The sequence below is a fragment of the Heliangelus exortis genome, chromosome 6 (genome assembly GCF_036169615.1).
Source record: "Heliangelus exortis chromosome 6, bHelExo1.hap1, whole genome shotgun sequence".
NCBI lineage: Eukaryota > Metazoa > Chordata > Aves > Apodiformes > Trochilidae > Heliangelus > Heliangelus exortis.
Window position 1 is genome coordinate 9,889,499 of NC_092427.1, and position 13,713 is coordinate 9,903,211.

General features: G+C 43.3%; 1 protein-coding gene across 2 annotated transcripts in view; it reads left to right on the forward strand.

Annotated features, from left to right (window-relative positions):
- HEG1 (heart development protein with EGF like domains 1) overlaps nt 1-10,067 on the forward strand; it is a 53,497-nt gene extending 43,430 nt beyond the window's left edge. Inside the window, exons 19-23 of one of the 2 annotated variants that reach the window (XM_071746626.1) lie at nt 1,488-1,530; nt 1,639-1,676; nt 1,967-2,054; nt 3,507-3,681; nt 4,973-10,067. In XM_071746626.1, coding sequence (XP_071602727.1) covers nt 1,488-1,530; nt 1,639-1,676; nt 1,967-2,054; nt 3,507-3,681; nt 4,973-5,122 — 494 coding nt within the window. In that variant the 3' untranslated portion in view covers nt 5,123-10,067. The remainder of the gene's footprint in view (nt 1-1,487; nt 1,531-1,638; nt 1,677-1,966; nt 2,055-3,506; nt 3,682-4,972) is intronic. The other variant, XM_071746627.1, reaches the window with a different exon arrangement.
- The last annotated feature ends 3,646 nt before the right edge of the window (nt 10,068-13,713 follow it).

The window sequence follows — 13,713 nt, forward strand, 5'->3', positions numbered from 1 at the left end:
AATGGCCTCTGGGTGCATTTAGGGAGCATGGACAGGCAGAAAAGGTCAAGTTTTGTTATCCTTTGGCTTATGGCATTTGTTGTGGGGAACCAGGAATCAAAAGGACCAAGGAGTACCTGTAGAGCATTCAGATAAAAGCTACAATTACCAGAGACTCAAAGATTTCAGTGTGCTTGGCTTTATTAAAGGCAAAGAAGTGATGTGATGTGATGTGATGGTGAGGAGGAGAAATGTGATCATATAATCTTTTCCAGCCTAGCAAGAAAACATCCAAAGGCTGGAATATGACACTGGGATAATTTAGACCAGAAAGAAGGTGAATGTTTTTGATGGCTGAGGAAATCAACTTTATGAGCATCTGACCCAGGGTTGTGGTTGATTGTCCATCACTGAAAATATTAACATCAATCTCGGAGGGCTCTTTAAAAAGTAGTTACAGTTCAACTATTTGATATGAATCTGGACTTGAATTTAGGGAAGTACTGTGGCCCGTTTTATGAGGAGGAGGTCACAGTCACATTGCTCCTTGCTGGTGTCAGTCTCACTTGTTATTGGTGCTGGAAGAGCTGTAAACTGAATCCAGCTGGAAAACTAGTGCTCTCTCTCGGTGTACTGTGATATTGCCAGCCCATCCTAATGGACAACATTGCATATTTGTCCTTCTTTTCTTCTTTCTTCCCCTCCTGTTCTAAGTGCTGCTGAAAATACAATCTCTAGCTGTACCAGAGAAGAAAAGGCACCTGGTGTGCTGGGAGCAGCAGAGGAGGAGGAGAGGAGTGAGGGCTTTACTGCAGCTTAGCTGGGACATCTGCTGGGAGCCTCCTCCTCTCCCTGCAGATTTCCTTGTGCTTGCTGGGGTTAGAGAGTGCCCAAGCTTTTGGCTGCAGGTTATCCCTGGTGGTGATAAGGGTTATCACATTTATTTGGTAAATTTCAAATTTAAAAAGCCTGATCTTTTTCATGAGGCGAAACATGACACATCACTTTGGGTTAATGGGGATTTTGTTTGCATAACATTTTGTTGCAGTACTAGCATTTAAAAATAATGAGCAACATGCATCAGTGCTAAAGTAGCACTACTCAAATGAGGTTTCAAAAGAAAAACTGGAGACACTTGCAGGGTTTTTTATGCAGCTGCTTTGTGGGAAGCAATACAGGCACGCAGTGAGTTTCCATTTGAGCAAGAAGAGGTTTTGTTGGGAATTATGTTACCAGGCTCCAGGCTAGGTCTGCCAAGAAGCCCAGAAATGGTCCTTTCAAAGCCAGTGGGAGGTGAATTTAAGTGCATGGGGTTTTGCCTTATCCAGAGGAGGTGTTGCATCACACCAGAGTGCATCACATTCCTGCCATGCCAGCAGCACAGATCAGTTTGTCAGTCCCCAAGGTTGTATGGAGTGAGGCTGCAATGGGAAGCACTGATTGGAAATGCCTCCCTCTCTTGCACCACTAATCAGTGCTCATGGCCCTTCTCTCTTTTGTGTTTTTAGCTTGTGAAGATGGATATAAGCTGGAAAACGAGACCTGTGTGAGGTATTGTGATCATTCTGCCTTTCTCCTACCCCACCATCCTTAATATTGCTGTGGTGACTTGTTGGCACAACTAAGCTGCTGAAACTCCCTGTTTTTTTCTGTTACCAGCTGCCCATTTGGCTTAGGTGGCTTCAACTGTGGAAACCGTAAGTATCAAGTTTGTTGGGTTTTTTTGTTTTTTGGTTTTTTTTTTTTTGATTTACACAGCATGGGAAATTAGACAAAACTAACTGCAAATGACCATGTCTAAAATGCAGTAGGAACACCCTAGCCTTGCCATTTTTTCTTGTTTCTCCATTTCTGTTTAAAAATTATTTTGTTGAACTCCTTTGACAAAGGAGTTGTCTCCTAACCTATGGATAGGTGATCTACTTTCTTAATTAGTATTTTGCAACCACTTGTTTCTAAGTGAGTCTCTGTCTTTTCCTGTCTGTAGCGTATCAGCTCATCACTGTGGTGATCGCGGCTGCAGGAGGGGGACTTCTGCTTATCATGGGCATAGCACTGATTGTCACCTGCTGCCGGTAGGTACTGCCACCAGCCCTGGCTCATGTGGCATCCTCTCCATGGTTACACCACACCTAGCACTCTGCATGTGAACCCTGAAGGGCCAAAACACAGGTGCACACATAGGGTAGCAACGCAAGTGGGTTAATCTGAGATGCTGAAGCACTCTGCACTGTGCTTCCATTTGGGGCATATCTTTTCTTCCCTAGCAACCAGGCTAAAAATTTCAACAGGGTGTCTCTTAGGGATGTGCCTAGCAATCGTGTCCTTGAAGGATGGAGGGACAAAGGAGTCCTTCCCATTCAGGAATGAAGTCAAGGAGCAGTCTCCAAATGGCAAGCTAAGTAGGATAAAGAAGTTTAGGCAGCAGGAAGGGTTACTGGCCATTCCTCAAGGGGTGTTTGAGTATATTTAAGGCTATTTTGATTTCCCTTTATGGACAAGTCCTGCATATGCTCTCACTTCTGTGTGTCTGTCCCTCTCAGACATGTGACTACACATGTAGTTCCCATACCAGCAGGTAGTGTCAGACCAGAAGCAAGATGTGCTGCTGAGGAAACTGCTTCATGATTTATGTATCGTTGCCTTGCAGCAACGCCCTCTCCCTTCCTTTCCAGCACCCAAATCTAGGATTTCAAAGCTCTCTGACTTAAAGTTGGCAGATGGATTTATCAGTAGCATAGACGTGGCAGTGGTTTGGTTGGCACAGTGATGTGCACTTGTTTCCTTCTGTTTAGAGCCAGGAAGTTGCCAGCAAGCCTCAGCCAGGAGGGTGTGATGCCTGGTACACCTCCAGGCTCCAGGGTGTGGATCTCTGCAGGAAAGGGCTGATCTTCTCGTGAGTCCTGTCCCTTGCCAGGCTGTGTTGCTTCCTTTAGGGTACTTTGCTTTGAACTGGAAGTGTTGCAAAAGTCCACTCCTACAACATGTTACTCTTGTAAGGGCATTTGGTGTCATTTAGACAGGCAGCTTGTTAACTCCATTCTTTGGAGTTAACACAGTGCTTAGGGGTGCTATAGTTAAGCACTTGGGCACTTGAACAGCACGCGTCCTCCCATAGGTTTTTCTTTCTTCCTAGATTTCCGTGACTTTTTTATTGACTCAGGTGAATACGTTTTTGAGATGAGATGGGCATATGTTGGAACAGGAGAGGTTCAAACTGAATTAGGGGAAAAACTCTTACACCAAGAGGACAGTAAGGCAGTACAACAGGGTGCTCAGAGAGACTGTGCCATCTCCATTCCTGGAGATTACAAATCTTAGCAGGTAATGCCCTGAGCAGCATGATCTGACCTCATATATGATTTTGTCTTGGAGCAAAAGATTGGACTATAGCCCTTCTGAGGTTACCTTTGTTCTCATTGAAGGTTCATAACACAAAATAAATCTCCCAAGATCATGTCAGAAGCGCATGCTAGATAGCAGGATGAGTTGTATGTTTTCATGATCCTTCATTCTTTTATAAACAGGAAGAATAAAAATGACATAAGTAAACTCATTTTCAAGAGTGGAGATTTCCAGATGTCACCGTATGCTGAATATCCAAAGAACCCCCGAGCACAGGAGTGGGGCAGAGAGACCATCGAGATGCAGGAGAATGGAAGCACCAAGAACCTGTTGCAGATGACAGATGTGTATTATTCGGTATCTATCCATAGCTCAACTATTAGCCCTTTGTGTCTGATACAGGAAAGACACATGCTTTTTTTTTTTTTTTTTTTTTTTTTGTAAATACAGATCCCCTCTTCCACTGCTCCCCTCTCTAGGGTTACAACACCTTTCCTGCAGCAGGAAGAGGGCATTAGGAGCATCCCTTGAGCTCTGAGGGAACAAGTGGCAGGGAAAAAGTGACAGAGGAATAATAAGCTGTGTAGGGCATGGAAAGGCACAAGACCTGCAGTCATGGTTGGTACCATCAGCTAATGTCTGTATCCAGAGCTGTGAAGCTGGTGTATCATCTGTCAGTAATCAACAGCAACAATACTGGATGTACTTAGGGCGTGCTGGGGTTACTCATGTGAGTGAAGGTTGCAGGGTTTCACCCAAATCACACATTCTGGACTCTGCTTCCCAGAGGAAGAGAGCAGCAAGCAACACTCTTTTTCTGGCTTATATTTTAAGTTTTCCTCAAATGAAGTTTACTGGGTTGTACAGCATAAAGGGAAATAATCCTCCTTCCTGCTTCCAGTGAGAATGAGAGATTTTAAAGTGAAAATATATTTGTTAAACATTTTTAAGACTTCTGTTATGCTGGCAACTAGATAGGGGAGCTTTTTAGCAAGCAATAGGTGATGAGGGCTTTGCATGAATGTGCTCTGTAACAGGTGGCTTGATGTTACTGGGTGAGAGGATTGATTTTAGACATCAAAGTTCCTACACAAGGTGTCCCCAGGAGACTTATTTAAGTAAGAGAATGGAAGAGAAAGGAAGATAAGATCACTTTGTATTTGACATATAATTCAAGTGTTGGGAGAGTAAGTATCTGTCATTATGGGGAAGAGAGGTGCTCCCAGGCAATACTCAAAGCAGGAGGCTGATTTTCCAGAAGCATTTCCTTTAAGGATGGCTCTGGGGCCATATCTTTTTCCTGAGAGTTGTTTCGATTCCTGAGCTCATCTGTGAAATTCTCTTGGATTAAAATTTAACTGCGCACTTCAACTGCATTTGGTGGAATCAGGTAAACTTCAAGTCAGCTAATTGGCAAGATGTCGAAACCAGATTGCATCAGACTAATTCCTTCAGGCACTGCATAACTCCCACAGTAAAAATCATCCTAGGTTATAGAGATCATTAGTGATCAGACTGTTCCTTCTAGCTACTGATATGACTGCTGGGAAAGGTGCTAAGGCTGCAACTGGAGAGGAATTTGAGTGTGACAATAAGACACTTTTTTTTTTTTTTTCTTTTCTTTTTTTTTTTTTTTTCCCCAATACAGCCAACTGGACTGAGAAATCCCGAACTGGAAAGAAATGGACTTTATCCTCCCTACACTGGTTTGCCTGGATCTCGACATTCATGCATCTACCCTGGACAATACAATCCATCCTTCATTAGTGATGAAACCAGAAGAAGAGACTATTTTTAGTGAGGAGTAGAGAGGGAGAGGAAAACTGATGGAGCTTTGACACCCTTAATCCCCAGGTACAATCTATCTCCTGGGTAGTTCAACACACATCACTCTTACTCTTCCCATTTAACAGGAAGGACTTTGAACTCCATGCAAAGCACAGCTGCCCTGAGGAAAAGTTACACTTGCTGAGCAGCAGAGAGAAGGAGAAAATGGCTCAAGGTGCACAGCATTCAAAAACCCAGATAGAAGTTAACACGTGCTCTGAATTTGTTCTGTGCTGCTTCCTCACCCTTTACACTACATGGCAAGCAGGGATCAGCACAGGCAGATGAACTCTGCCCAGCACTCTGGGAGCGTTTTGTTTACAGATCTTGTTCACTGTTGATTGTGCTTCTCTTCCTTGATGGCCTTCATGCAAAGATTCACTGTGCAACTGTTTTTGGCAGGAAAAAATTGTCCACTCCCCTTTTCCATCTCTGCATTGCTTCCTTCTTTGTACATGATAGGGAAGCTGGCTTGTCCTCTGGCCCTCGCCCTCCTACTAGAAGTTCTGTGGATGTCTGGGTCCTTGCTGAAGCCTGGTGCCTGGCAGAGTTGGCTGAATTCATGGGTTGATTCTCTCTGGAGAGTACAGAAAAGTTAGCCATACCACTGCAATTTTAACTGAAAAAAGGCACAGTTGATCCTGTGTGCCACTTTGAAAACTTCCTGTACATAGGGAGGAGTCCAAGTACATTGTTGTTGTTGTGAGCCAGAGTTGTTGAGAAGTGATGCCACTAAAGGTCTTCACAGTGCTTCATTATAGGGTCTTATGGGGCTTTGTTAACCTGCTGGGATTTAAATGCCTGTGGAAACAGCAATATAGTGTTAAATAACTGCTCACAGGAAAGAAAAAGATGAGCTGGGGATTCAGTATGCTACTTATAAGGAATCTGAGAAGGAACAATAGTGCTGTAGCCCTGTCTGGGCAGTGGAACCCAAATTCTGGGCATTGCCAGGGACATAGTTTTCAAGCCTCCACAGCCCATCTTGACTTCTGTAGGAGCTGTGGAGGCTTTCATTACATTGGAAAACATAGCAACTTCTCAGTTGCATTAAAGGAAAAGAAAACCATCTTGCTTTCAGTCCTAGTGCAGTAAAGATCACTTGTGTTGAAGTGTTTTGCTTTCTGCTGTGCTAGTTTCAAGTGATTCATCCCAGGTAGGTTTCCTTACCTAGGTGTGTTAATTCATATTAACCACCTCAGAAAAAGCTAAAGAATGTAAGTTATTCTATTGCTCACCCAAGATAAGATCGAAAGCTCATGGACTGTATTCTGACCTGAAATGGGTGTTGAAGGAGATCTCATTCATGCAGTGTGCTTACCACTTATCTTCACTGCAGTCATCCAAACACTGTCCAGGTACAGAGTCCAGATACAGATCCTGCCTTTGCATGTAACTGTGCTTTTAATTCAAGGTGGCTGCTTGTATGAGGATATCAAATAGCACAAATCCTTCCTTAGCCATTAATCCACCACCTCTGTAGCATGTGCATATGCGAGTTTCACTGAGGAGCACATATCCTCTGATATTCCCTTCTCTGCCCTGCTTGAAAAGACGCAGAGTCTACAAGTAAGTTTGTGAGGTAGCTCAGCTCACTGGAGCACTGAAGACCATGGGATGCACCCCCCAAAGTGCTTAACACCAGTGAGAGCAGCAGTTCAGAGGCTGACATGTTGTGTGGTTGCTGGCAGAAGGCAAACTTGAGGTGATGAGAAGCCCTCCATCAGGGAGCAGGTACTGGTGTCCTACAGGTGGTGTGAATAACTACATCCTTTCCCAGCACTTTGAAGGCTGTTGTGTTCCCTATCAAAAGTGAGCAACAGGTACCCAGGTGAAGGGCAGCTAGCACTAGGCTGTCTTTAGCTAGGTGGGCCAAGAAGTTTCTGTTCCCTGCTCGTGTTTGCTTCTGTTTTCTCAAAACTGCAAGGCAGGAAGGGTGCTGCAAATGTGCTTGAGAAGATATAGTTTGGTGCCCCAGCCATAGCACACAAACACTGGCTTTTTAGGTCTCATCCCTGGAGAAAAACAGATCTTTATGGATGCCTAGGGCAGTATGCTTTGCACTTTTAACATGATCTTTTTGGCACCAACATGTGCCACTTCATGCCGCTCTGATCCATAATTGGTCTCACAGGTGGTAGTACACAGAATATCTCAACTGTAGAGAGGAAATTAATGGGTACTTATGAGAAGTACAGCTGCCAAAGCAGCTAGATCTGTGGAAAAGTCAAGTTACAGTACCCAAAATAGTGTAGCAGGTAGAGCACAGGAGGTAGCTGTGCCCTGCCATGCTGATCAATGTTGCCAGTCCATGAATGATGTTCTTCTCCCTTTTGTTTGCCACTGGTATCTTAATTGCACAGGGTCCACTGGATGATGTGAACTCACACGGAAGTTTGCATGTAATTTGTTTCATTTCTTAATGATCTTCAGATTCTTCTTAATGCTGTATTTGCAGTGAAAGGGTCACAGCAGGATTATCTGAGCAAGGGCAGTAAAACCTGGCCTTTTCCAAAAGAGGGAACTTAATTGCACCAAAATTTTCTCTCTGCCAGAGCAGGTAAATATTGGGATACTTCTTACGAGAATGTATCCATTGCAGTCTGACCTTCCTTTTAGCTTCAGTAAGAAAGGAGTCATGGAGCCAATGCATGGTCTACAGAATGAGGAAAAGGGTCTCCCCTGATCTGCAGCAGCTTCTCTGGGTGTCCCAGGAGGCCCTGCTCAGCAGGCAATAGAGGAGCTGGGCAGGTGTCACCAGGGGGGTGAGTGCAGGTGCTTTCTCATGTGGTGATCCAGGAAATATTTGTGGAGCTGGGGGATGCAGCCTGGGGTGATTCCCTCCCCTCGGTCTCCAGCAGCCCAGCCACTCCCCTGCTGCGATGCTTCCAGCTTCACCCAAGCCCTGCCAGCTCCCAGCACCCCTGGGGCAGGAGGGGTGAGTGCAGTGTGGTGTGGTTTGCCACAGTTTATGGCAGTTATTTTACTGTGATTATTTACTACCCCATCCCAGCAGCAATATAGGCTTTCCGGGAGCAGCAGGGATGGGACCTGTTGCTGTGCCTCTTATAAAGGTGCCACCAGGAACTATGTGTCTACTTCCATGTCTGCTATAAACTACACACCCTCTGGCAGTGGGGTGGGGTTTGTCACTCCTCTTGGATGTGAGAGGGGCCTTCACATGTCCTCAAGCCCACTTTCAAATGTGGATGGCTTTCTGCTCACTACCTAACTCCCTGTAGGGTGTCTAAATAAATGCTGCTTATTTCTCAGACTATTTAGATTACTTTTAGCTACCCCAAATAGCAATTTTTTTAGCACACTGGATTTTTTTTTGCCAAGGGGAATTGCTCTCTACTCTCCAAGAAGATAAGACAGATGTGGCATGTTTCTTGTAAGGAGGATGCAAGTGGTGCAGACAGATATGGGGAGAGGAAGAAAAATTACACCAGTGCTGCACAGAAATCTGCTCTTGCTCCTCGCTGCTGTGAAAGGGTAGGGAAGCAGTCAGCAAGGCACCATGGGCAGTTGTTGTGGGTGTATTTTTTATTAACTTTGGAAAAAAATGCTAATTCTGTTGTTTGACATGAAAATCTATGGGAGGCACACATTTGCTGCTACGGTGCTCTGCCAGTTGTGCTGACAAAAGCCCCTCATCCACAGAAATGCCCCTGGCAGCCAGCCTGGGAGAGGCAGTCCCAGTGAACAAAGCAGCAAATACACAGAATTCAGGGATCAGTCAAAAGAGAGGCTCATACATGTGGCCTTCCTGTCTCCCTGCCATTTACTGCTGCTCATCCTGGCTGGCCCTCCCAGCTGCACTGGAAAAATCATGGGCCTTTTGCATACTGTTGAAACCTCACAGCACAGGATTGGGCTATACAAGGAAAAAACAGTTTATTTTTTACATTTAAAGCATTGGGTCTCACAGCAGCAATGAATCTTGCTGCTATTGCAGCATCTCCCGTCAGTCTCTCTGTCACAGACATCTGCTGACCCCTTGTCACTAGCATTCTAAAAGGTATTTTCCTCCACACTGAGCAATAGTAATAGGCTTTTGAAAAATAGCAATAAGTTGCAGTTAGAGAGAGGTGCTTGTCATGGTGAAATTGTTTCTGCCAGTTGTTTGCCAGGACCTGAGCCAACAGCAGAGCAGGCTCAGATGTTGCTGCAGACTCACCGAGTGCTACCCCAGGACTTGTCTCTAATGCTGGTCGATGGCCGTGTGCATTCCAAATCCAGCTGGACTTCCCATCCCCTCATAGTGATGCTTAATCTTTAGTGTTCTTCTTAAATTAACAGCAACAGATGCATTTTCCTTACATACTCTTCCTATGCTGACAAATGCTTTTTCCTCTTTGCACACAAAGGACCAAAACCAGCATCCATTATAGTGATTGGGTAACTCTCCCATGGACTATAGTACAAGGGTTTTTTTGGGGGTCTGAATTATTCTGCCACCAGGGTCACCTGTGTGTAGTACATGCTTTGCCATGGCTCTGTGTTGTACTTATTTCTGTGACACTGTTGCTGCCTTTCCATATTGTGTTTCTTTTTTTAAAAGTGTACTTATCACTGTAGCAGGACCTGTATTATGTGAGATTGTGCAAAACAGGTTCAAGATCTGAAACACCTTCCTGCGAAGAGAATTAATGTGAATTTTGTGTAGTTGTTTTACTGATCAGCCAACTTGTTTCCTTTTGTGTAAGATCTAGGGATGTGGAGGTGCTTTCTGCAGTCACAGATAAGAACTCCACTGCAACTTGTCCCTTCAGAAATGAAGAGCTCTCAGTTTCAAATGACATATGCACTCTGTGCTGGTAAGATTTCAGAAGCTTTGCAATGTGTATTTAAGTCTTCACTCCCTTGAACTGCTGGAATTGAAAAGCAGGACAGAAATCCATGAAGGGGTGGGGGGGGGGGAGAAAAAAGGAAAAAAGGAGTATGCTTGTTTTACAGAAGTAAATGTCTAAAGTGTGGCTTCTGTATTTCAAGGTCTGCTTTGTGTTGCCTAAGTATAGTTGCCTTGTTGGGGGAAAACGTAGAGAAGGTGCTTGATGTTCCTCAAAAGTAGTATGTAAATGCTAAGTCCCTGAGTCTTTTAGTCTTCTAAAATGCTAGAAGGGATGGGAGTCTTGTTTGGGTCAATAACTGCAGCAGGCAGTCCCTAGCTCTGCAAAATCTTACATGGAAAAGTCCTGTAGAACACAGTTAAAACTCATTACTTCTCTTGAACAGTGCCATAGAATTCACCTGACATAAAAGGTCTCAAAAAAAAATCTGCTAGAATGTGTTTGCTGTAAGAAAAAAAAAAAAAAAAACAACAAAGAAACAAGAAAACCCCCCAAACTCAACAGAATAAATACTTAATTTATTTTTCTAAAAGGAAATTCTGTTAAAGTCAGTATTTGTTTTAAGCTCTGTTAAATTCTACAGGACTTTCTCCTAACAGAAGGTCAAACTTGGTGTGTAAACTCATGATGGTTTATTTGAGCAGCTTCCAGAATTGCAGTAGTAAAGTTAACCTTTTGTGAGCTCTGCTTCAAAAGGTAAATTTTCAGCTTTTGTTTGTGCTTCTTTTATGAACCTGAATGTAAACTTGTTTTATGTTCTTGACATTGATGTGTTTCCTTCCCTCTGTCTCTGGATGTTTCCTTCCAAGTCACTGGGGTTCTGAGGACATTTTTCAAACCAGTATTATTTAAAGTTGTATCATATTTTCAGTCTCCACTAATTATACAGTACTGTAGTAGCAAAATATAATTTTTAAGGATTGGATTATTTTTATACCTGCATCCAATACTATTAAATCTGGCGTTCTAGTCAGTATTATAAAAAGATACAATAAAACTATGAATATCACTATGTCTGAGCTTTTCTATTGTCTTTCTTTGTAAAGAGTTACATATGCAGGTTTTGAATGGTTTTAATTAACATTAGAAATAGAATCAGAAAATAAGAAATTGTATAGTTCTTTTGTTCTTCTGGTGGTGCTTGGTGATGGAATAACTAAAATGAAAAGGAAAGAGGAAATGGATATATGTTATATTAGTTTTGCTAAGTGAACTGCTCTGCTGAAACACCAGTTATGTTCTGATATGTTTATTTCAGTAGAATTAGGAAACTCAGTTTGATTTTAATTTTTTCCTCAATTTAAATTTTCATTCCACTGGAATCACAAGAGAATTGGTGCAGCTCTGTGTTTGTGTGTGTGAGTGCATGTTGGAGAAGAGGAAAACCTTAGGGGAGGTTGATACAACAGGGATGTTTGCAAGAGCGAGGGACTGGACCTGACCAGTGAGAACAGTCCTACATTTGCCACCAAGGATGGTGAAGAATATACAGCTGAGTGTCCCTCAGAGGGAGAAGGAGAGTATCTGCAATCCAGAGGAACACAGGCTGCCAGGAAGAGGTGTGATGTGGAAGAGCATCTGGAATAAAGGCAGGGATGTTCATCTGGGACAATCTTCTCCTACATGGCTCCAGACCCAGGCCCAACTATGATAGCAGTCAAATGGGGCCAAGGTGGCATTCATCTGCTCTACCAAAAGTTTGGAGGCCAATCTGAACCCACAATCTTGCTCCTTCAGCAGCCACAAAGAGACAAGCATCTGCAGAGGGCAGGTCACCTCATGGGAAGACATCCCTCAGGCTTGACAAGAGTCCTGCAAGACCTCACTCTGTCCTACATAAAGCGAGTGCCACTTACAGAGAAATGGTTCATCCTGAAATTTCAGTCTACTTTCTTCTGTGATTTAGCACAGAATTGTATTATGGTGCCTGCTCCTCATCTAGTAAGACTCCCACCAATCTTGAGGTTCTTATTCATTTGCAAGAGGAGGACTGTTAACAGTGCCCCAGTTTTGTTACCAATGCTCTTGCTAGTTGGTTTATCTTCTGTGTGATAATGGTATCTTTTAAGGAAATTGACAGTGCAAAAGAACTGGTCAGAACATTGCCATGTGATTAGGTAAAAGACTGTCACAATTACGGACAAGCACATGATTCAACAGTCCTGCCCACTTCAGCCATCTTGGGAACAACCTGAAAAGAAGTCAAAGTGCATCTTCTTCCCCTGATTATAGGTGAATCTTAACATTTAGCATTTTGGTTTAAACTTAAGGGATTTTTTTATTTTTTTTTTTTTACTTTTAGCTAGTTGAAATACTTGCTTCTACTTGTCTATGTAATACACAGTGGATGAACTGAATTTACATGAGACAGCAAAATACAAAGGTATCTAGTAAGGAATAGGATTGAAAAAAATACACATGAGGTAGTATCCGGCTGATGCACATGAAGGAAGAGCTTTAAAGGACACTTGCTCCTACTTTACTGGATGTTTTCTGGCAACATGAATTCCCCTTGATTACTTGCAACTTACAGTTAAATAAGGCTGCACAGGACTACACACCTTCTTACGGATGAACAAGGCCTTTCACCTTTGATACTTCTTTTTCCTGACATAAACAAAGATCAAGACACAGGAACAAGTACTTTGTTACTAAATACAGCACAATTTTTATTACATAATAATAATCCATCAGTGTTCTTGATCGCCATATCTGAGCTTTGACGCACCACAGTTTGGTTTTACAGCTTCTAGAAAGTTATTTGGTTATAAGTTTTCTCTGCAACTCCCTTTAGGACATCACAACTGCTGTGGCTGTGTCAATCTGTCTGGACTAACAGTCAACTTTTTTTTTTTTTTAAATGTGGGCTTAATAACTTCATTAATAATTGCATGAGAGCTGCATATTTCACTGATAGCCATCCTCCTTGTTTTGGAAATTTTCTGTTTCTGCTCTCCTAAACCATCAAATCTCCACTATTAATACCCCCCCAAAAGAGCAAGCAATAGGGCACATGCAGCCAGTCACCCTCCTTCTCCCTGGGGAGAGACTTTTGCAACACACTGGTGTGTCACAAAATGGATGGAGTATGTGAAAACATATGTCTGTTCAGAGCCTTATTTCCTGGGAGGGCTGGTGCCTTTTGCGTTGCAAATCAATCATGCTTCCCAAATTGTGATCCTGGTAAATAGGAACAAAGAGGTAAGATGGAAGTCAGCTCTGAAAATACAGGTAGTTTGCCAGCTCCTGATGTGCACTGACAGTAGAGAATGGTTTTAATGTGCAAGACTATACACTCAATCAGAAGGTGCCAGGGTAGCCAGCAAAGCTGCAGCGTTTACACCTTCTGGAGACCTGACCCCCATTTTCAGTAGTGCTCTGGTAAGTTCTTTTGTTCTTACACAGTTCCTTCACAGCCAGCAGGGAGATTTTAAGACCTGGATGAGCCTGGTTGCACCTAGAAGCAGCCCTGGAAAATCAGGACGTATCATGGTGACTGAAGATTCTACATATGGGAGATGGACATTGCCAAAGGACTGGTGGCATACAGCTCTGCCAAACATCCCTGACAGCCAGGTTTGTCCCCCCTTCACACACCCATTTCCAGCTGAAGCAGCACATTTTGAAGCTCCCCAGGTTGCTGGTGGCCAGGGGTATTGGGTGCCCCTGGAAACTTACAGCACGGTCTGCTCAAGACTGAAATGCTTTG